Source organism: Limanda limanda, chromosome 2 (genome assembly GCF_963576545.1).
Source record: "Limanda limanda chromosome 2, fLimLim1.1, whole genome shotgun sequence".
Lineage (NCBI taxonomy): Eukaryota > Metazoa > Chordata > Actinopteri > Pleuronectiformes > Pleuronectidae > Limanda > Limanda limanda.
In genome coordinates, this window is record NC_083637.1 from 31,574,775 (window position 1) to 31,598,538 (window position 23,764).

General features: G+C 39.6%; 1 protein-coding gene across 5 annotated transcripts in view; it reads right to left on the reverse strand.

Moving 5' to 3' along the window:
- tenm3 (teneurin transmembrane protein 3) overlaps window positions 1–23,764 on the reverse strand; it is a 160,911-nt gene that overhangs the window by 30,589 nt on the left and 106,558 nt on the right. For 3 of the 5 annotated variants that reach the window (XM_061090192.1, XM_061090214.1, XM_061090199.1), the window contains 14 exons: window positions 21,261–21,407; window positions 18,820–18,950; window positions 18,580–18,668; window positions 17,219–17,338; window positions 15,519–15,651; window positions 14,236–14,364; window positions 11,655–11,786; window positions 10,783–10,918; window positions 6,343–6,486; window positions 4,298–4,369; window positions 3,544–3,721; window positions 2,723–2,743; window positions 916–1,040; window positions 612–719 (listed from right to left, as the gene is read on the reverse strand). In XM_061090192.1, coding sequence (XP_060946175.1) covers window positions 612–719; window positions 916–1,040; window positions 2,723–2,743; window positions 3,544–3,721; window positions 4,298–4,369; window positions 6,343–6,486; window positions 10,783–10,918; window positions 11,655–11,786; window positions 14,236–14,364; window positions 15,519–15,651; window positions 17,219–17,338; window positions 18,580–18,668; window positions 18,820–18,950; window positions 21,261–21,407 — 1,665 coding nt within the window. The remainder of the gene's footprint in view (window positions 1–611; window positions 720–915; window positions 1,041–2,722; window positions 2,744–3,543; window positions 3,722–4,297; window positions 4,370–6,342; window positions 6,487–10,782; window positions 10,919–11,654; window positions 11,787–14,235; window positions 14,365–15,518; window positions 15,652–17,218; window positions 17,339–18,579; window positions 18,669–18,819; window positions 18,951–21,260; window positions 21,408–23,764) is intronic. The other 2 variants (XM_061090223.1, XM_061090206.1) reach the window with 1 other exon arrangement.

The window sequence follows — 23,764 nt, forward strand, 5'->3', positions numbered from 1 at the left end:
CAATACAAAAGTAAAGAAAACCATATCATGGATATTGATTGTAATACTGGATTTGCAAGGTAGAGATAACACTTCCCTGCACAGGAAACATTTTCACTTGATGCATAAGCAGATCATCTTTGTGTTATAAGCAAAACGTACGATCATGATCACATATGTAGGAACATATTAATATTTTGATAGTATACCTTAAAATAACTGTGAAACACTGAACCACTACTGTACTGCTTTCAGTTGGCTAATCTCTTTCCACTGTCTAAACCCAGCAGTGCACCAATGATGATGAATGCAGAGATTACACCTGATGCATTACAGCACAGCAAGTACTCGTCCAGAAGGACTACACTCAACTATTACTATGTAAGGTGAGACAGAAAGTATTTTTCAAGGTATTGGTATTACTGACCAAATGTGTTTTAAATGGACCTGTTAGTATTCAAATAAACACTGCAGTAGCTGTATTCTCTTGTTGCCAATTGAGCATGCAAAAACTCTCGGTTAGAATACTGTATGTGGACTCGATTTATACACCCCATTCCTCTCTGTGCACATGCCCAGTGGTGCAGACGTCTAACATTTCTCTAGCTTTAGACATTTCTTGTGGAATGTACCCTTTGGTCCCAGTAGCTGTGCCTCTGTAGCTTTTCTTCCATCTCCACAGCGTGCTTCATCAAACGGAGGACACTGTTCACCTGTACCAGCAACTACTTCACCATTACCTGAGTAGACACACAAATACACACAATTAAATACACATGGGCACACACACACACACACACGCAAACACTGCATTTATTGCAACACCTGGCCTGTACCTTTTTAATATTTGAGGCATTATGTGTGAGTACAATTCACAACTGAAAGCTTTGATTCTAACATGGCATTTCACCCCCAAAAAATGAAGTGAATGCTTACTGATGAGGTCACGGGCACCGCTGAGCATCTTGGGTCGGTAGATTCGTCGTGAGTTGGTATCGGATGCATACAACTGCCCTGTGACTGGGTCGGTTGCTAAATAGTAACGGTGAGCAGGGTTGTTGCTATGGAGGGTAGTGACAGAAAAAAGGGAAACAAAATATAATTAGTTCATTCAAGTTGTATCCTAATCTACGATGCTATCAGCGACATCCTGTTTGACTTTTGAACAAACACACAGAGTTCTGAGCACAGACATCAAAAATCCATTGACATATCACTATATGATCCAGATCAAACACGGTTTATGGCTGTAACAATATTACAGATGGATGATGAACTTCCAATGAAACTCAACAGAGCAGATTTACAACTTAATCTCAAAAGCATTATAATGTGAAATGAATTGGTGATAATGAAGACAAAATGGACACACACACAGATATATGCATGTACAATATCCTCTGTTCATGAGTTTCTGGTTGGTCAAAAGCCGTAGATGATCACGGCCTGGTAAATAAGACAGCTAAAGATTTTTCTAGACTTGTGAGGCTTTGACATTTTAGTCAGACTACACAATTTATTTACAAGAAGAACTCACTTAAACTCTCATCATTTGCTGTGTTAGAATAGACGTAAAGTCTGCTTATCATGCACAGTGACATAAAGAGTAAATAAGAATAAGATAAACATGCGAGGCAATGGAGAATAAAGAAAGACATCCATGACTGTGACTGTAAAAAAAGGAGTTAATTAAGTGATGTATACGTGGAATGAAGGATGTTGTAAATGATAAATGCTAAGAGAATAAAGAACTCAAACAGGAGGGAGTGCAAAAACATTCAGTTAACATAAAGGAGTGACCAAAGGTAATAAAAACACCAACATGGCGAGGCCTGTCAAAAGAAAGTAGTTTTTTAATTAAAAAGTGAAGTTTAATTGAAAACTATATTTGGATGAGTCAAAAATTCCAGGAATCCAATCACTGCCTAGCCGGTGGCAAAGTAGCTGTACTAATAGCACTGCTTTGTAAGTGTATGAGAAGACAATAAAGTATGTTCAATTTAATTTTCAGAAGGAAGGACAGTCAAAATAAACCAATCAGCCTAAAGCACAGAAAAGAGCAAAAAGGTCTTTAAATTAAATTCCGTATTTTTTTGTTTGTCAGTGCTTTCTAGATAAAACCTTTGCTGAGCACTTTGACGTCATGGGGTCAACATAATGAAAATGATGTGTAGAAAAAAAAGTTGGGAACATGCATGTGTATGTAAACGTCTTTAAGAATGAAGTACAAGCGTCTGTCAAAGAGAAGTTCCTGTTAAAACGTTGTCTATCACTGACAGTGCTAGGCATTGTCTCTGGGCTTTGATGCTTCATCATCCTCTCATGTTTGACTGAGGGCAGACAGGACACTACATTGACTCACTGTTGAGGTACAAAGTGGAATTATGAAATTGGAGAGGCCAAGACTATCTAGTTAGCATGCTAGTATAGTATAACATCTAATTAGTATTCACATTATGTTAAGTCTAGCTAACTGTGGAATTTTGTAAACTAAAACATTCCTAAACAGCACTATGACAGTATTACTAGACCTTTATTAATAAGGATACTAACAATTTAATGTTAAGGTCTCCTTGATACTCTGCAACCCACTGCTAAGGTCTAAAAGCTGCTTGGAATTAGAAACAATGATTGTTTTTATTGAAATATGGAATATGCACAGACAAGACTCTGGTGTACAAGCAACATACAATGGTCAGTGAAATAAGAAGGTTATAGGTTGAAAAGGATTAATCATTCTTACCTATGTCTGAAATCTTTATTTCTTTAATACAGAGCAAGCAAGCAAGGATAGAAAACAGAAGAAACAAGAGTTAGTCGACGTTGATGCTTGATAGACATTACAATAAAATAAACCCTACTTGAAAACAGAGAAACAAAGGAACAATACGAAGTTTGGAAATGGAATTGTAGCTCATTGGAGTCAACAGGGAATAGTTTTCAGACCGTTTGGAGCATGTTAGTATGTTTATGAAAGCAGACTCTAAATGTCATGTTTATCTTATCCTTTAACACTGGGTAAGGTCTAAGTATTCATATGTTTATAACAGTAGTGGTAAAGTGCCCAATCTGGGAATGCATTTCTCCTACTCTACCTTTACACTTTCAAGCACTGCTTAAATGGCCTCCAAGACACATGATCGTGATGTGGAGCTGAACAGTTGAGTGCAGGAAGGGATAATAGCAAGAGAACTTAGGCAGAGCAATTAATTCAAATACATGAGACTAAATGGCAAGGCGACTTTTGGCTACTTTGTATATGTATTTGGGTCTCTGGGCTACTAGAGCAGAAAGATCAAAATAGGATGCCTAGGTCTGACCACATGTCAATCAGTAAAATGTTTAGATATGGATCCCTAAATGACAATAATTGGGATTAGACCCACAAACTCAGAAAAATCTTTGTCTATTTTCACCTTTTTACCACAAGTGCTGGACCTGTAGAAATATGTCAGCAGGGAGACTGACCTCAGCTTAAAATGTCCCTGCTCTGTAAGAGCATGAGCCCAAATGAAATTATAGTACCACCATCACCAACCACCCTCCCTCTTTTTGCTCTCTTACCTAAGCTCCATTACACTTGTAACATTCCCAGACGGGAAGATCCTCCTGATGTAGTTGAAGTCTCCAACAAAGATACTGCCATCTGCCCCACAGGCCAGAGCAAGAGGTGCCAGGAGCTTGTTGCCCTCCGCCTGCCCATTACAGCTGGGGCAGGAGATGCTGCGTCGACGCCCATTTCCTAGAAGAGGATTTAAAATATATTTTTTACCCATTGCTTCATTGGTTTCTGCTCAACATGAGAGACTGGCCATTTCGAAGACTCATTCCATATAAGTTTTATCAGACCAGGTTGTTGAACACTGTTATGGGTGTTACATTATTAAACTTTCAGGTAAAAACAAATGGGCACTGACACCATGGGTCAGAGCAATAGGATTTAGTGGTGCCAAGGGCTGCAGCAGATGAGAAAATGGACATTCCAATTTACTGAAAAAAAGCACAACAGTTGAGTTCCTCTGATGGCCACTAGAACCAATAATTATGTCTGCATACACATTCAATCTTCAATTCTGTCATAAAGTCCATAATGATTTCACAAGAACTCATCACGGTTTCATATTGGGAAGGTTCTAATTAAATAAAGGACCTTCTTGACAGCAGCAAAAAAAAAGCACATTGCCCTGGAAAACGTTTTGTTTGAGGTGACAACGGATTACTATGGCTCCATGAAATCACTCACGCAAGTCAAAGTTAATGTCCAACACTCAAGAAATCACATTTTCTTGATTTCAATCATATTTTGATCTGTACTTACCCATTATGCTGCTGATGACAGGGGGCTGCTGGGAGATGAAAATGTTCTCACCGTTACCTCTGTACAATATACCTAGTGGAGGGAAGATACGAAGATGAGCGATAGGAGCACAGACAGGCAGCAGAGAGAAAACCCAGCTGCCTTTCAATTATATCAAATCATCCTTTAGTTACTGCATGTGAGCCACTCTGCTCTTCTAGAGAGTCTGGTTCTGACCTTTTTCTCGATGAGTCAAGAGCGATTCAAGGGAAAATAGCCAGGGAGATTGATCTTTCACCACAGTTTCAACATCTATCTCCCCATTATGTCATGAACATAAATATCTGCAAAGAGGGGTTTCCTACTTCAGTCTTGGTGACTTACATGGGAGGTTTGGTTTTCCCACTGATCCAGACCCATCACTTCCCATGCAGCTGAGCTGGAAGTAGGGAATGCTAGGCTAGTATCATTCCTCATTTCTGTACAGTGATATACAATGTCCACAAACAAAGAGAAAGTGAGATAAGGAGCGTGATGCACCCTCTTTAATGAAACCACAGCTATGCAGTTCTCTTTCTTCACAATCTCATTAATTCAACTTGCTGTGTCAAGAAAGTTTAGACCTGGCAAGTATCCTCGTGCTATGCCACTTCAATGTCTAGGAGCAGATCTCCAAGTTGTTGGAGCCTCTGACAATCTCTATTTTAAGCCTTGGGAAGTCATCCAATCTGTTTCAGACAAAAGCTTGAATTGCCTCTTGAGAGCCATAACACTTGTCAAGCCTCTGCCTGTGAATGGTAAAACCCATAGAAGGATTATTATGTGCACTGCCCTTATCCTCTTAGCTCAGTTCAGTGACTCCCCACCAAGCCACTTAAGCTACATCTGTGTTCACACATGTACTTAGTGCTGTGCAGTCAAATTTACCAAGTAAACCCAAGAAGTTCAAACTTTAGCTCATGTATCCCTTACTTGCAATCTAAGACACATACAAGTTTAATTCTATAGGTTTCTCATATGACCAAATGAGGGGGACAAATTTCATTAAGAATCTAAGCTTTTCAAGGAGGATTTGTAATGGAACGACCAATGATAGACCTGTTTTGGTTTACATGGTGCAAGTTTCTGGTAAACAGTTCTGAAGCAAACTTTTTAAATCTCTTGCACTTTCAGCTGTGAATATGATAGATTTTCAAATTCTTCAAACCAAGCATGACATGTTGCTATCAGCCCTTAAACTCCATATCTGTAAAGCCTTTTTGCAGACTTGAACTCTCGAAATTATCAGGACAATAGGGTTCAGAGTTTGCCTTTCACAAATAAAGAACACAGCAGGAGATTCTGTCAGATGTATCACAACAATATAATTATCTCTGGGTGGTGCAACATACAGAAGGCAGTGCATAATGTAAAATACATGACACCTGCATCGGCCCTTGTCACCAAAAGCTCTTTTCCTCTTTTACATCCTGATATTTATTTATTCATATATTTTTTCTGTTTTGTGTTTTCTGATGTGTTAGATACACATCATCAATTTGCCCACTTGAATCCTCTTGATAATCTCCTTTTGTATTCTCACATGGAGTCACGCTGAGTACCTAGTATTTTGTTCTCATATATAGCCCATCAGCATAATTTCAGGAGATTATCTACCTATCTAACTCTATATCCCTCTTCTGTTTCCCTCTATCATCTCCTCCTGTCTCTTTCATCTTGCTCTCCATTAGTCAATGTTGATTGATCAACATAGGCTGAGCCAGGAGGGTTTCACTCATGCTGTACTGCACTCTCCACAGGCATCCAAATACTTGCCTGCTTGGAAATCATTTGTGTGTGTGTGAGGAGGTGGGGGTTGGGCCAAGCATTGAAGAAAAAATGAGGAACTCTAAATTTCCCGCTGTGTTAAAAGAGAGGGTAGTAGGGGTTTCTCACACGGGTTCTCACACAAATAAGTGTTTGACATTGATCTCAACACTCATTCAACACTCTCACTTATATAAGAGTATGTGAACAAGTAGCTGCAGTTTAACAGAACAGAAGTGGTGTTTTGTTGTGACACCTACCATTTTGTACATCCAGAATGTGATGTTTGTCCAGCGTCCACCCTCCCATGTTGGAAGCATCCAACTCGTAGCCTTGTAAAGTCGCTGTTCTTTTCTCCCACAGGATGAGGTCCAGGCAGGACTCATATTCAAACCCCACTGACACTGTTAAGACAGGCACAAAGAGAAGTCAGTCAACTCTTATATTTGACGTGTGCTCAGTTCAAACAAAACTTAACAGGAAAACTTCTGTGATTCAGGCCATAGGAAATAGACAACAGGCTTGAAGATGGAGTGGAGTAAATCTCATCCTTCTGCTCAAAAAGGGACCTCATTTGCTGGCCTAACAAACACATGCTCGTTTGTTTCTTCAACTGAGACGATACTTGGCATGGCTGCCAGCCTATATCTGAGAGGTACATCTATCAACAAATTCCACAAATGTCTTTCTGTCTGTCTGTTTCATGAGGAACACATATCTCGTGGACTGTTAATTTTCTCGGTTTCACACTTGGCATGTGTATTGCAAATTGTCAAAGGAATTTGAATACATGGTCAAACAGCGCCTTGTAGTCAGTGGTGGTGTGAGTGTGCCTTCAGTCTGGAGACCAAGTTGGACATGTCCTCTTCTATGTTATTGGATTTAACTACAGCAGTCGGTTACTCCCTGGGTCAAACCATGAGTCAAAAATCATCGCCAGATTATTTGAAAATTAGATTTTTGACTGACACTGGCAGGAGTCGCAGGGGCTGATCTCCTTCATACCAGCCAAATAAATAGTTCTACTGTTAAGAAATTGCCCTGCAAAGTATAACCAGAAGTGTGTTTTTTCTATGATTCTTTATACAGAACAGAATTACGAAGCTTTCATTTTGAAAAGTTATGAATGTACTTTGGTCTGAAGATTGTGACTATTAGGGTTGTCACAATACCAAAATTATGACTTCGATACTATACCTGCCAAAATATCACGATACCCGATACTTACGATACGATACCACAAATATGATACGATACTGGTATATTTATCTATGATAGTAATGAATAAAACATCTGTAAGGTTCCCTTTTTTACCAGCTTGTTCCTGCCAAGCTTTTTGAACACTTAACAAATGGCATTCATATTAGTATTAGCCCACAGAAAGATATTAATGAAAACTACATGGCGACATCATAGCATTGACTTTACACGGCTATGTAGGACTATTGGCCGTATCTGACTATATGACTACAAAGTTAATGATTGCTTGCTATTGTAATGAAGTACCGATACTAAAAATATGCAAAATCGTATCGCTTTAAACGTAAGGGTACCGCGGTACCTTTCTAGTACCGGTACACCGTGCAACATTAGTGACTATTAGTTAACCTGTTGCGCAGCATCGGCCCGTGGGCGTCCCTCAGGTTGGCTGTTTTACCGATAAGCGTCAAACATTGTTATTTACAGAACTTTGTCGTACAGCTAGGTACTGATGCAACATATCTTTGGAAAGCTAAGATTTTCGACGTCTCAGTCAGACCGACAACAAAATCAAAACACTAACAAAGTCGACGTCACTCACCTAAGAAGCATCATATCAATCCACAGATCAATATCATTCAAACAAAAACGGTCTTTGTACATTGCCAAAGGTCCAGAAGATCGAATCCAGTGACATAATTAGTCCAAAACACACTTTTACATCAACGAATAGCCACAGTTAGCTGTTGCGTAATCTCAGAGCCACCAGCAGCTACGTGTACACTTTGATGTATTTTCCCTCGTAACTCCTGTTCGCATGTAAACACAGCCGCTCTCTTGCCATCAAAATGGTGGCTAGCAGCTCCTATTGGGTTAAGTGAGCAGTCAATCTAAACCTGACCCAATTGGAGCTGGCATGGGTTTTCCACAGCCTACAATAGCCAACGAGACACCTCGTTGACGGACAGAGCTTGCCCCTCTTCTGACGTGTACAGACTGAGCCAATTGAAACAGTTTGTTCTGATAACTGGCGTATCGTTTGGCCAAGAAATTTCCAACACGCAAATGTGCTGCTTCACGGGATAAATATACGGAAACACCAAGCAAGTCACTGCGCAACAGTGTCCAGCTGGTCCCAGAGCACCGTGCGTCCCCAATAAACATGAAAGATGTTTATTTGTATACATTTTAAACTATATGACCGGTTTTGTCTCCTATAAATAAAAGAATGAGTTTAAGTAGCCGTTTTAGCCAAGTTGGTTACCATGGTTACAAAGGGTCCTTTGGAGTCTCCAAATGGCCTTTGTGGAAAACGCCTAGTCATGCTCTTAGGAAAAAATCTGTAAAATATTCATTGTCTGTGGTATTGTTATCAAATTTGAACTTGAGTCATCTGCAGGCATCTGTTTACCAAAAAATATTCAGGCGTAAATAAAAACCTTCTACTTCACTGTGTTCCCACTGCTATAACTCAATGCCAGTAGCACTTACAGTGATTCTGTTGAGGGGGAGAGTTCAGAATGTTACCTTTCAAAAGAGACCAAGACCATGCATCTACTCCAAATGGTTTAAGAACAGCTTTCAATTTACTTTGGGTATTCCTCAGACAGGCGTTTTAGGCGAATCTCACCAGCCTTAACAGAGGTTAAAAGACCTCTGAAATAGATTACATACAATGTATGAAAACATAATACAAGTTCAGTCAGGAAACCTCAGCCACACTATGCAAATATATAGCCATTCTCAGACATGTCCTACAGAGAAACAATACAGCATCGGGTTCGGACTTTCTCTGCAGTTTGCCTTTCACACACGAACAACACTGCAGGATATTCTCTGCTGCGACGTATTCACAACAGCAACAAACCTCAGCACATCAACATCAGGGTCGGCCCTCGTCACCACAAACTTTCTAGACATCTTTGTCTATGTTTTCTACGAGCCCGGCACCGCTTTTTCATTTGGAAATAGTATCTGAAAGAAACATTATCTTGAAGATGGGCTGCTGTGACTTCGGAGGTAGAGTGGGCCGTCAACCAGAAGGTTGGCGATTTGATCCCCGTTTCCCCCATTCCATGTGCTGAAGTGCATGGAACAAGATACTGAACCCCACAATGCCTTTGGCCACTGTGCCGGCTGTGTGTGGTTGATGTCTAATAGACACGTGCTGCTCATAAATGCACTGTATGCAAAATGGCAAAACCCTGTACTGTAAAGAGTTTTGAGTGGTCATCAAGACTAGAAAAGTGCTATATAAATACAGACATTCTCCCATAAAGATGCAAGACTGTATCATGAAAGAGGTCATTATACAGTTATCTATGTGAAGGAGCAAACATTGTTTTGCCTATCACATCTCTTTCCAGAAGTGGCAGGAAATATAAGTCTCATTGAGGTCTAACTATTGAAAGGCTGAGCTGCCTCAGAGAGACGCACAGACACACGGAGACTAATGAGAGACAGAGCTGTGCTAAGCTGTAAAGCTATATGCCAGCAGAAAGTGCTGGATTTCGGTTGTATTTAAGTTTGTGTTTGCACCTGGTCTCTAAATAAAGGACATTGGAATGTTGAAGACTGAATGGTATGTCTCTGGCTGCTGCCCCTTGGCATGGTCTACTGCCACACCAGCCAACCCCTTCTAAATGCAGCACTTTATTTAAACGTGAGGATCATAGTCCATCTCTTTTGTTATTTGCACTCATGGCTTTTTGAGCCAATACTATTTTGTCAATTCCAGGGTGAAGGTAACGTTCATTAACACCAGTAGCGCCAGTGACTCACAGTTGAGGCCAGGACTAAGGCAGCTGCTTAAGTAGCTGCATTGATGTGGAAGCAGTGGGAGGTGTAAAGCTAAGGTGAGAGCCAACAATGTTTTCAGAGGAGATGAAGACTTGTTGTGAACCATGATCTTGACATTGCCTAGATACTGAACCCAAGAAACTGAACTGTATGAATGATGTATAGTAGAGAAAGTGCTGGACAAAACTGAACAGTATAGTGATTTGAGTGTTCATCGAAAAAGTGCTTTATAAATACAGACCTTTTACCTTTCACCATTGCTGAAGGTCAAGGGCAGAGGATGTCGCTCCATTTTAAGCCCCATGAGGCAAATTGTGATATGTGAATATGGGCTATACAAATAACATTTGATTGACTGATTGATTGATTGATTTGTTAGCTCTGATTTTAAACTTGCACTCTAAAAATACTTAATGCTCTCTTATTATAACTTATCAGTATTCATTTCAGAAGTGTTACAAAAAATAGCGCCAGTTTACCATACACAATGATAAGCCCAACTGCTGGACTTCTCCCTCATAAAGGTGTCAGAGGCAGTTTAACTTTAATAAAACTAGGCTCAGCTTCAAAATCTTACTTTGGAAAGCAAATGATATGGCCCCTATGTACCTGGAAAGGTTGTGTCTATTTCAAGGTTGATTTTGAAAAGTGAACCTTTCTTAAATTGTCGGTTTTGTTAAGGAAAGTCTCAAAAAACTCACCAACTGCCTCAGATAGTCCATAGACGCGTTGGGCATAAGCATCCGTCTTGTCCCAGATAAAGGTGTACGATAGATTCGGTTGGGCAGGGAACCATTTCTGGAAGAGGCGACCCACTACTGCCACCATTAGGTGAACCTAGGGAAACAGCATCAGAAACAAAGGTCACTAAATGGTCTTGGGCTGAGGAATATTACAAATCTGTGTGGGTGAAAGTGATTCTCAAGGCCCTTTCAGATAGAATGCGGTTTGCACTTGCCACAGTTTTCAGCACACAGCCCTGCACCACCCTAAGTCTGCACAATGTGGGGATTTAGGGTTTGTTTGTTTGTTTACACAATTACATTATCTACAACAAGCTACCTGACTGTTAAAACATACCTGACGTGTCTACTTGACTCAAAGTGTGTTGGGTCAGTCATAAAGGCTGAGCTGGTTTTTCACATTACATTGTGCTTGGATCAGGTTCAGACAAAAAAGTAAGAATGTGTGTCAGGTTCTGATTGCGCTTTGTTAGTTTCCTCTCAGGTTCAAATAGATTCTAAAAATGTGGCCCGAACAGCACTCAAATAATATCACATTTTCCTGCATTGTGCATTCTGTGCCAGCTGAATGCTTTGTTTCTATTGAACATTCCAGCGTTCATCACTTCCATTGAAAATAATCTGTGTCGGGGTGCTGCTGTTGCTATCTATTTGAAAGAGCCTTTTGGGTAAAGATCATTGAATGGTTGTAAAAATGGTGAAAGTGCTGTATGAATGCAGTTAATTTACAGTTGCAGTGATGCTGAGCAGCTGACTGAGGCAGCTAACTGTTGGCATTCTGTACTGATCTGCAGTGGCTTTGGGTATATATTGTAGATTACATCACTCACCTTCATCAGGTTGAAAGGTATTGATGATTGTGTCATGGTGACTTTGAGGACTGGTTTATATCCCGCTGCTCTGGAGCTCAGATAGATAAGGTTAAGGTCACTGCCTGGAATCGAGGTTTCTTCATGTAAAACCTGCGGAATAATAAAATGACACAGAAAATCACCATATAACAGTATTTCACTTTCCTGAAGTGTATCTTAGTATTATGGGGGCGGCTGTGGCTGACGGGTTGGAGCCGTCGTCCTCCAACCAGAAGGTCAGCAGTTCGATCTCAGTCTTCGCCATCTGCATGTCGAGGTGTCCTTGGGGCAAGATGCTGAACCATAGAGAAGTGCTGCCCATAGAAGCTCATAGAAGGTTCGTACCTTCCACAATTCATTTTTTAGGGACAGTTCACCAAACAATATAACTTCACTCATCATCTACTCACCAATATGCCAGGGGCAGAGGGGGGAAGTTACTGCACAGTAGATTTTTCACGTATCTGTACTTTACTTGGGTATTTATTTACAGCCTTTGAATTTTACTCCCTACATTTATATTCATTCTACACACCTAACTTCCTCAAACCAAAACTTCCACTTCGAGCAGGACATGAAACCAGGAGATGAGTGTCCCTGTCAAACAAACAGCTTTGGAAATAACAAAAGAGATACATGACTAAATGGTGAATTGATTTGTATTTATATAGCGCTTTTCTAGCCTGATGATGACCACTCAAAACTCTTTACAGTACAGTTTTACATTCACCCATTCATACACACATTCATACAGTGTATCTATTCGCAGCACTTAGTTGTTCTATTGGGGGCCATTCAGGGTTCAGCATCTTGCCCAAGGACACTTCGGCATGCAGATGGTTCAGACTGGGGATCGAACCGCTGACCTTCAGGTTGGAGGACGACCACTCTACCCCTCAGCCACAGCCGCCCACTAAGGCTCCTTCCACACTACCACATTTTAATTTAGTTTCACTACTAAATGAGCAGTGTGTTTATAAACTGTTCTCATATGTGGAAACATCACAGACTGCAGATCGCTGCAGCCAATGGCTATGTATCAGTAGGAAAGGCCTGAACCAAGATGTTAGAAACACATCCAGGTCTGATTAGCCTGTGGTTGGCCAACCTTACTAGAGGGGGTCTTGTAATTAAAAGGCCGAAAAACCAGATATATTTGAAGGTGCGAAACTGTTCTGGAATGAACTCTTAAACTGCACCATCGCCTTTTAATTAGCCAGGCATTTAGTGTGCATTACAACTCCATTACATCCCCTTTAAGACTGCCCTCTCACTGCTCTCCTCTCTAATGGACTCCACCAAGAGCTAAGTAGCAGCTCTTTATTCAGGTACTTCTGATTTGCACTCAGGCACGCACACAAACACACTTATTCATTATCAGCCTGCTGACATGCACATGGCCGTGTAAAAAGAATTATCAACGGCTGGTTAAGGGTTGTACAATATATAAAAGTCACAATCCCATTTCACCCCTTGGATGCATGTAGGGGTGGCTGTGCAAGGGATGTCCCAATACCTGTTTGAACTAAGGGGTAGGGCTCTATACCCCTCCAAAGAGAGATTTTTCAGACCCTCACATCGAAAGGAGGGGTACCCAGAATGCCTTGCGAATCACCGGCAAACTGGGAGAGAGACCCACAAATTTAGTACTCTCTCCATTTATAATGATATAAAAATTGCGATTATGATTGTAATATCTTATATTTTCATTGTATTATGGTCACTTTTTTCACAACAAATTTATCAATTTATCACATGATTATCAAGAGCTACCAATTCATTGTCTTAAGGACTGTGGCCTATAATCATATTTTGCCACTCAATGTCTAAATTCCTTTTTGTTATTGTAAGCATTTAAACAGCACACTGTCAGAAGATATAGTTTACTCTTCTGAATGTACTTGGTACCACAACACCCTAGAATTAAGATCGCTGTATCATCAGAACCGCAGCCAAATGTCTAAGAACCCCAGAGAAGAAATTGGAAGAAATCCCCTAAAGGCATTCTTGAGCTATTGCGTTCACAAGAATGGGAGATACGGATGCAACAGTCAGGATAGTGTCATCAGTTAAAGCTTAGTAGAGGTTGAGTGATAAGGATAGACTCTGAACATTGTAGTAAAACTTCTACAGAATAACTTCAAAGTACGAAAATTCACTTCAGAGCACAAACCTGAACCCAATAGAGCTCAGAAGGGAGAAAAAAGTCAATATGAACGAACCTTGTCACCCTTTTTGCACATATTTTGGGAATAACCATGTTCCTGTTTGTCAACAGATCCCATAATACTTCTAAAGGTACAGTATATCCAGGTAGCATAACATTTCCATGGATTCAGTGACTGAGACTGAAGGCCTAAACCCAGTTTTTAGCCAGTAAATTCTATCATTTTACCAAAGTGACATTATTAAAATGTGAATTTGCTATATGTGGATAATTATTATAACTGCAGTTATAGGGAGCATCTTTTTTGTTCGTATTTTGGTAAATTTATTGACAATTATTTGTGATAGATATATTTGTAAAAAGCTAGCACACCTTCTCTGTGGTATTTCTAACCTGTGTTTCAGGTACGATGGGGCCATCCTCGGGTGAACTCCTATAAAATGTAGACAGAGGAGAGGCAACAATGACAGGACTGGGCCTGATGAAACCACTAAGGTCACAGCTGGGAATGTCATTCTCCTCCTGAAAGAGACAGACATAACAGGCGATCAGTAACCTTAACATTTGACCCTTGACATTCTGGAGATATCGTTCACAAGAATAGGATGTATGTACGTCCCTAACTGAAAACATAATGCCCCGGGTCACTGGCTGTTGCCAGCATGCAGGCACAGGGATTAAAGCAAAAAAAAATCATCTGACTGAAAAAAAAATCGGCACTCACTTTGGGTCGTGGCTGCTTACCGCCTCGATATTTGAACTTCACGTGGTCCATTATCACTTACTAGTTTAAAGCTAGGGCATAAAACCAATATTTTTTTGCAAGACTTCACCATTCGTGTTAATGGGCTATAAATGACAAAACGTCTGCACAAGTTGGATTTTTTTTTTAAATGCCACGTCAACTTATCCATTCAAACCTGAGAAAGACGCAAGGCATGGTTCACAAACAAAAGGTTAAAAAAATCACAGCTGATTGGTGAAGTTATTGCAAATCATATCAGTGTTACACCCCCCCCCCTATTTTTTTTTCTCTTCGGATCTACATCGATCTCATTTTTAAGGCCGATTTATAGTCGATTTTTACGCACGCACGCACGCAGCTTCTACGGATGCGTTTTGGTTTATAGTTCCCCTACAGTGGCGCGTGTTGCAACGCAATTCACCGCCAGACCACTAGCCGGAGTAATGTTTTTTGTTGAAGTCGGCTCTTCTTCGTGTGTGGCATACGTTTATATACATCGCCACGGCGGCTCCTCAGAGCCTTTTTCTGGCGGACAAATCCGCCGGTCAGTGACGGGTTATACTAGTGTTCATAGTTTCGGATCTTTTCTGCCAAGTGCTCTTCTATTTTGGTCTATATTCGTTCTTCTAAATCTTCCGTGGTTTCCGCAGTTTCCGGGTATGAAACCGGAAATGCGACTCCGGAAGGCCGATTTATACTTGGCTTTTTACGCCTTATGCGAGCGGAGTTGACGGAAATGCGTCATAGCGACGGAAAACTTTAATCCATGCAGGCATAATAGCGGAGAGCTTACTATTTAGAGGTGGAACGTCTTCAAAAATCAAAGCAAGTCCAGGAAGATTTTGATCTGTATGCTGCGAGTCATCAGTGCATGACCCTGTGAATGTGATTACAGACAAATTTCTACACAGATTTCAGTGACACCACCCACCTTCTTCATGACAAGTGTGTCCATCACATAGAAGACATTCCATGGCACCCACACCGTTCTGTACTGAGTGATGAATGGAGCACGCTCAAAACTCAGTGTCAGAGATGCACCACCATTGGCCAGGAGATCGAACCTTCAATAGATTACAAACAAATATGTAAATGTGCTCTATAGATTAATACATAAATGTGTAGTGTTTAAACACACTGCTATCAAATTAAGACAAATACAACTATAGTCTTATCAAATTAAAATCATTCAAACTTTCTGACTGAGTTGTGTTAGCTTGGAAATGTTTGAAGCATGTATGAAAGCAGGATTTATCCTCAATATTAACTTGGCTCTTCAGTATTAAACTGGGAAGTTGTAATTAACTAACTTCGATTGTTCCATTACATGTTTGCTTCTGTAATTTACCACCCATTTCATTTTTAGTGTGTGTACTATGAGTGCATATGATTACATATCCATATGCTGTTCTGTATGAGCATTTGGGTGGTCCAGTTATCACTCATGTTGAGGGAACCTAAACCTGTTTGCACAATCACAGTATGTGGATTAAAAAGTCCCCAGAAAGTTTATCATGGCATTTTAAGGTAAAGCCAATTTTAAGGTTAAGGTAAGGTTAGAAATTGGTGATCGGGGTAAGGGTTAGGTTCATAAATTGTTATGGTAAGCCAATGTTATATCCAGTGTATGTATAATAATGTATGTGTGTGTGTTAGTGTGTGGGGAATGGAATGTGTGTTCTGCAGTGATTGATTGCATCCATGTGAATCCAGTTCATTTAGTCTTACACTGTTACACATTACAACCTCTTTGGCAGATGCACTTGAGATTGAAGCCATTGCTTGGCGTGGATGGAAGAAGAGTAGAGCATATACTTCATAGTGCAGATACAAATCTAGTCAATGTCTAGAATAGAATCTTATAAATCGTATAATCTTATTAAATATACATGACAGTCAGGCAATAGACTATCTACATAAGCTGTAAATTATAAAACATGCATGTATATTTAAAGGTTTTTGGCATATACATATGGCTCTTAATATGATTTTCATAATACTCAAATACTAAAGAGACTAATAGTCCCACAGTTTGTGCAGTGAAGAAGAGCATCAGTCTGCCTGCCTGTATCTCTCACACAGCACTGTGTACTGATCACTGATCTGCTTCATATAAATGTATAAGCAGTCTAACAGTGCATAAATGCTTTAGGGATATGAGAAACAAGTTGGTGGGACATGAGCCTTAGCAACATCTCAAAAACGTATATTTGTCTTTAATCAAGTTGTGAGTCACAGTTGTGATATAAACTCCAACTGTGTTATGTTGAAGAGGTGCAGAATGGACAGCAGCACCTGTTAAAGAACTTTACTGGGGAGAAATCCGATAGTATATACAGTTTATAAACAGAACGCAACTTGGTTTGTTTCAGCAACAGATGTGCAATCAGAAGCCCGTTTGGGACAGAAGTGCTCACAGCCTCGAATCTCTCCTCCAAATCATCAGGTACCTTATATATTGTTGGTAGTTCTATGTTCTGGAAATTCTCAAGTTACAGTAATTTTGTAAACTGAGAGGGAAAAACCTCCATTTTAAAAAATAAACCAAGTTGCAACAATTTTATGACGGGATGCACAAACCCAAGGTTATACATATTTTGTATAGACATAAATAATTAAATAAATACACACATGCCATCCTTGCGAGTTACAGTGAATCCATGTTCAGGATAGTGAACAAACGTCACATTGACGCCAATCAGAGGTGTTCCATCAGCTGTCAACACCTGACCTCGAACAATTGAAACCAAGCTGGAGAGAGAGAGAGAGAGAGAGAGAGAGAGAGAGAGAGAGGGAGAGATTAGCTTTATTAAATCTTCACCATTCAATATTTACGTAATTTAAGAAATAATTGTTATTTTATTGTAATGAACTGAGATGGCACTGATTCAGAGCTGAGGAGCCCTGATTCCTAAAGCCATGTCACTTTTATTTCCAAGTGAGTATGGGGAACATTTAAAAACACAAACACACACACACACAAACACACACACACACATACATACACAAACACGCACAATCAATTAGGTTTAGCATGGATGTCATGTGACTGAAATCACTGAAAAGGAGCAGGGTCAATCAGGAAGGGCTAGTCATTTCTTGACTTTGTCAGTTACACAGCATAGTGATAAGTTAATAATAATAATAATAGTAATAGAAGTAGTAGTAGTGGTATAATTTAGAAGTGGTATATATATATATATATTATTTTTTTTATACTTTATTTTTAAAACAAAGAAACAAAAAAAATACAATTGATATATTTTTATTGTTTCTATTATATATATATTTAATTGGGATTTTTGTGGAACATTTTTGGGTTGTCCAACTTTAACAAATATCTTTAAGAATATGGGACAGTCACATTATTCAAATGTGGAAATCCATTGGTGGGCTCTTTATTCAAGGTGTATAGGTCTAATGCCAACACTGCTCTGAACACACACACACACAATTGCAGCACACGGTGTCAGGATAAGAGTGAGCAATTGAAATAAAAAATTTAAAAGAGAGAAAGAACTAAAAGAAATGGGAAGATATGCTAATGCCCTGGTAAGGTCAATGTTCTCTTATTCGTACAGGGGAAGCCATTTCGAACAGCATATAGCAGACACCACATTATTACATCACCATAACAATTGTTAAGTACCTTGAGAAAATGTATGTTGGATTTATGAAACTGCAAACGGTTTTCATACTTCAGAGAAACATTACTAATACAAGTTTAGGTAATTTTGGACATCATACCTGATGGTTATAACTTATTACTCTATTACTGAACGGCTATTAAAACCCAACTATTATTATTTGAATGCAACGCCTACTCATTGCATTGAGAAATTGCACAGCAAATACAGTAGCTGAACATAAACTTTTTGTTAATTGTGATTTGCGGATATGAGCTAAAAGTTGATTGATTGATTGACCTGTAGAATAGTCTACAATTACATAGTCCGACATGTGTTTGCTTGTGTGAGTTTGTACATAATTACCTTCTATTGAAAGGACTGTCTCCGGTGATTACATGGGTGGATTCAGGACCAACTAGAAAGTGAATGCGCTGGTAGAAAGACCTCGCAGCCTAAGAAAGATAAAAGGGGATAAGAAGATAAAGTGATGATGCTTCCTGTCCCCTTTACATGACATCTTTTCTACATGAAATTATATCAGTTTTTACCCGGAATTAACACTTGTGATTTTTTTTGATAACATTTCTAATTGGAGCTTTTTACCTGCTGAGGAGCCAATGATGTCAAAGACTGACCGAGCACCTCTCCTGGGTCAGGTGACCCCTTACAGTATAGCTGGTTTTGACAGGAGGGCTGCAAACAACAGTCTGGATCCATACAATCAACCAAGCCATCTGGAACACACAAAGTATTATATTCACAAACCTGAGAGGGAAGGTTACTTTATTTACACACATCATGAAATGCAACACAAAGTATTTCACCTAAAAGCAGTTAGGATTACTTCACCAACTAACCATTGTGCCGCCCAGTGTTAATTTTGGCAGCTATTTTTGATTTAGTCTTAGTCTTAGTCTTTTGACGAAAATGCATATTAGTTTTAGTCTAGTTTTAGTCATTTTTATCCTTCTTAGTTTTAGTCTAGTTTTAGTCGACGAAAACAAATTACATTTTAGTCTAGTTTTAGTCACATTTATTAGCCACATTAAACTCCTTATCTTCCCTTCTCAGGTCCAGGGACCCCCTGTGTTATGTCTACAACTGCGTACTAGTCTAGCTTGCAGTACTTAGGTTGTCCATTAGATGTCCCTCCTATAGGTCTATAACAGGGGTCGGCAACCTTTACTATCAAAAGAGCCATTTTGCCCCCTCTTCCCCCAAATAAAATTTGTCTGGAGCCGCAAAACATATTTGATAACAAAGCTGATAAAATTTTATATAAAGTTATACTATACTAATCTGTAGATTATTGCATTTATGAAATTATAGAACAACAATAAAGAAAACTGTTGACATTTTATTTATTTTTACCTGTTACAACAAAGGGAAACACCAAATGCTTATGAAGAGGAGAAGAAAATACACAGGCAAGTGTAGGCCTACTTTGAAATAAATTAAACGCAGAACTATGTAGGGTTATTTGAGTCATCCCCATATTTGTGGGAAATGTATGAAATAAGAAGTATCCTATTTTGAAATAAATAAAAACATATAGCTGCAGCCTATATATTTTAGTTGGCGTTGGCGAAATGTGAAAACAAAAATTGAAAGCAGATCAGACCGGAGGAGGAAACTGAAGCTCGGTAGAAACCAGCTGCAGCCTCTGCTCTGATCCAGAAGCTGCGGCGCTGATCTCAGAGCAGCTGAGACCAGAGGAACTCTGTGTTTTCACTGTTTCCATAGTTAAGAAGCAGCCGGGGAGTCAGTGAGCGGCCTGCTTCATGTGAACGAGCTCTGATCTCACTGTGTCTCTCTGAGCGAGTGTGCGGGTGGCGGAGCCTCGGGACCGGTGCGCTGTCTGGCAGCACACACACACACACAGACACACACACAGACACACACACTCGCCGCTCCGGGTACTTCATGACGGCCTGATACGATTATGTTTTTAAAAATTGTTGTGACTTAGTCAACCGCCAACATTTTCGTTTCGTCTCGTCTCGTTAACGAAAATTAAAATAGATTTCGTCATAGTTTTTATTTTCAAAGATCCATTTTGTTACGTCTTCGTCTCGTCTTAGTCATGGGAAAAGGGGCGTTAACAAATATTTTTCGTTATCGTTATCGTCAACGAAATTAACACTGGTGCCGCCTAGCGTGTTTAAAGGAGGAAGTCGACATACACCTTTACAAATCCTTCAGTCACCCCAGAGACCTAGACCTAGGGAACTATGAGAATGTACGGCCACCTGATCCTGTTGAGGTATTTGACTTGAGAGAGCCACTCCTGAAAGAAGTTCAGGATGTAGTTAAGAAAGCGAGGCCTAGCTCAGGATCAGGAGCAAGCGGAACATCCTACAAAGTTTACAAACACCACACCAAGCTGTTACATCAGCTCTGGAGGATCTTCAATGTGAGGTAAGGACCTTTATAAATCTGGAGAGGGAACCAACAGCAGAGCAGTGGCAGCTTGAAGATTTCTAAGGAGGAAGACTCCAAGAACATCCATCTATCCACAATCCACATACATTGTAATGTATGCATCAATCTATCCATCATAGAATGAAATCACACTCAGCTCTAGATATAAGTCTGGGAAACTGTAATCAACAGTTCACAGTGAAAGAGAACAAAGTTTCTTCCATATATGTGAATCAAAACTTTTTGGTACACACACAAAAACATGTTTCTTGTGAAATGTGACTATTCTGTTTAGACCCAAGAATCCTCCACTTGATTGTTTTACAAGTGTTCACAGCTGTCCTGATACAACATATTTGACTCACGTATCAACAGTGTAAATCGATTTCTTCTCCGGCACAATATATTTAACTGTATTTTTTTGTAGTACTTGGTGTCAAGTGAGGATGGGGGAACACCTGACTGGATGCTGTTAGGATCGTTTTATTTCCTCAGCTTTATGCATATCTGCAGCTTTAAATTACTCCAGACCGAAACAAGGTAAACACATTTTAAGACATAATGACTCACACATGGATCTATCTGCACACTTACATTGTATGTACAAATATGTATATAAATACCTCCTTCATTGTCCTTGCCATCAGTACAGAGTGTTTCCATGGCTACATGACACCCGTCTCCCCGCCATCCTGATTGGCAGATGCAGTGCCAGCCACTGGCCTCCAGAGTGCATCGTCCGTTGTTGTTGCAGAGTCCTGGGCAGCCCTCTGCACACAGGGAACAGACATCCATTTGAAAAAGGACCAATGTGAGTGAGGGGAATGGGGTCATAGGTGGCCACGAGGTGAAATAGGTTTCAAACAATTTACATTTTACGGATGAAGTACTGGAGCTCTGAAATCAATAGTTTTGTTTACAAAATATCATCTTCCTGCCAAAAGATTATCATATTCTGTGTTTCCCTCTCAGCATGAAAGCACCTCTGAAACAGCAATGAGACAATGATGGCAAAATAAATGTCCACTGCTGAACAAAATCCATCTGAGCCTGAACTGATTTTTCAGTTCACACATGGGTCAAAATAAAAACATATCATACATACAGTATTGTCCAGAAATAAACCAATAAATAATTGCTAATCATTAGATTAAGGTCAAGTTGTAATTTGTCATGTTTGGTCTAAATTAGGGGGACATGGTGGTGCAGCGGTATGCACTGTCGCTTCACAGTAACATGGTTCTTCAATTGGCATTGATTTAAGGGTTTGGTGGAGTTTGCTTGCTTGCATGTTCTGACTGTGTCCACTATATTGGATTTCTCCAGGTTTGCAAGCCTTCACCTGCAGTTAATGCAGATTGGGATAAGGTTAATTGGAGACTCTAGACTGTAGGTCTGAATGGGTATTTGTCTCTAAATATTGGCCCTGGGATACGCTGGCGACCTGTCCAGGCTGTATCCTGCCTCTTGCCCAATATCCAAGGATAATCCATGTAGATAATGGATGGATGGATGGTCTACAATGGCTATGTGAAAACAGAACAGCAACTTAACAGTGTCTTACGTACTACTGTTCATGACACATATTTCAACAGTGTTCACAGACTACATTGTGGAAAATAGACTGCATGTGCAAAAATATACTTTAGATTGTTATTATGCATGTAAGATGTATGAGCTATTATATGTTCTAACGTTCATATGTAAATTCAACTGAAGTGTAGCTGTTGCATTTGAGACATGTTTAAAGGTCAATGAAAAACCTAGCTAATGTAGCTCATTTGACTACCGGTAAGACAGAGTGTTAAATGCACGGCAAACTGCTTTTAGATGCTCAGCCTAAGGTACTCTGTGAATGGTCTGATTGAAGTCAGCATTTTAAGTATAATATAAGGAGAAACCTCCATGTTAATTTATGAAGCAGTACCAGAGATTATGTGACTGTATACAAAGTCAATATAATTATGTTATTGGACATATTTTTGGATACAATTGAAAATGTTTCAACTTGAGGGAAATGACTCACAAATTGACTTCATACATATACAAAGATGAGAGAAAAGGGGGAGAGCAAAGGGAAATAACGGTAAGATAATTTTGGAGTTCAGTCAGAGGCTGACGTGTACATAAACATGAATACAGTCCCACAGACAGTCAGTGTGTCTGTGCCTAGATAACAAATTATGTCTGAAGAGTTAGTACATTTGCAATTTTTGATGGGTAATAAACATGGCACATGCAGACAGTTTGCAAAAATGGGGCAAGATTGAAATTCACTTTCCTTTCTGTCTGACCTGCTCCTGAGTTGAGAAACAGCTGAACACTGAATGGCTAACCTTTAAGGCTTAAAAATACTTACAGGGCATTTTTTTTTTGTCAATGTCAAACTTACATTAGACCACGCTATGAGCAAGCTGAACTCTTCAGTATGACAGTTTTGTTCATTATCACCATCATTTCTAACCAACACCTGCACCTGTCTGGTGGTAGTGACATACATGCATACAAGCTAGAGGAAATATGCAAGTCGATTCCAGCCAAACAGCACAACTTACATCGTTCCACTGACAGCTCAGTAACATTCTATAATTCTATAAACATCTGGGGGTTTACTGGGGAGAATTTGAATATCCTGTAATGTCTAAATGCTGTTTCAGAGGCAATTTCACCCCAGACTTTTCAGGATGAACTCAATGCTTGTTTATGGCGTGAGCAACAGTTTTCAGGTTTAACCAAATTGCACATGAGCACAATAGCTGTGAGCAGCTTCATTCAAAAATACCAGACTTCAAAAACCCATATTTGTTTAATTGTGATGTGTAAAAAGGCATAGGACTTGTGTGATGACCTTTCTCTAACAGAAGAACTGACTGAAAGACAGATAGGTAGACATATAAAAATGATCAATCCATTAACCCACATGTGAGGGACACAGACTGGCAGACAGACAGCCTTCGGTGAAATGCACTGATGTTGTAGTTTCACATGATTTATTCGGATTTCCTAAAGCATAAATTTCTGATGTGTGCTTTTGGAAAGCTTTTATTGTTACATAATATGAGGAGAGAAATCAGGACATATAAACAAAACTATTTCAAAGTTGAATGGCAAAAAAATGTCAACATTG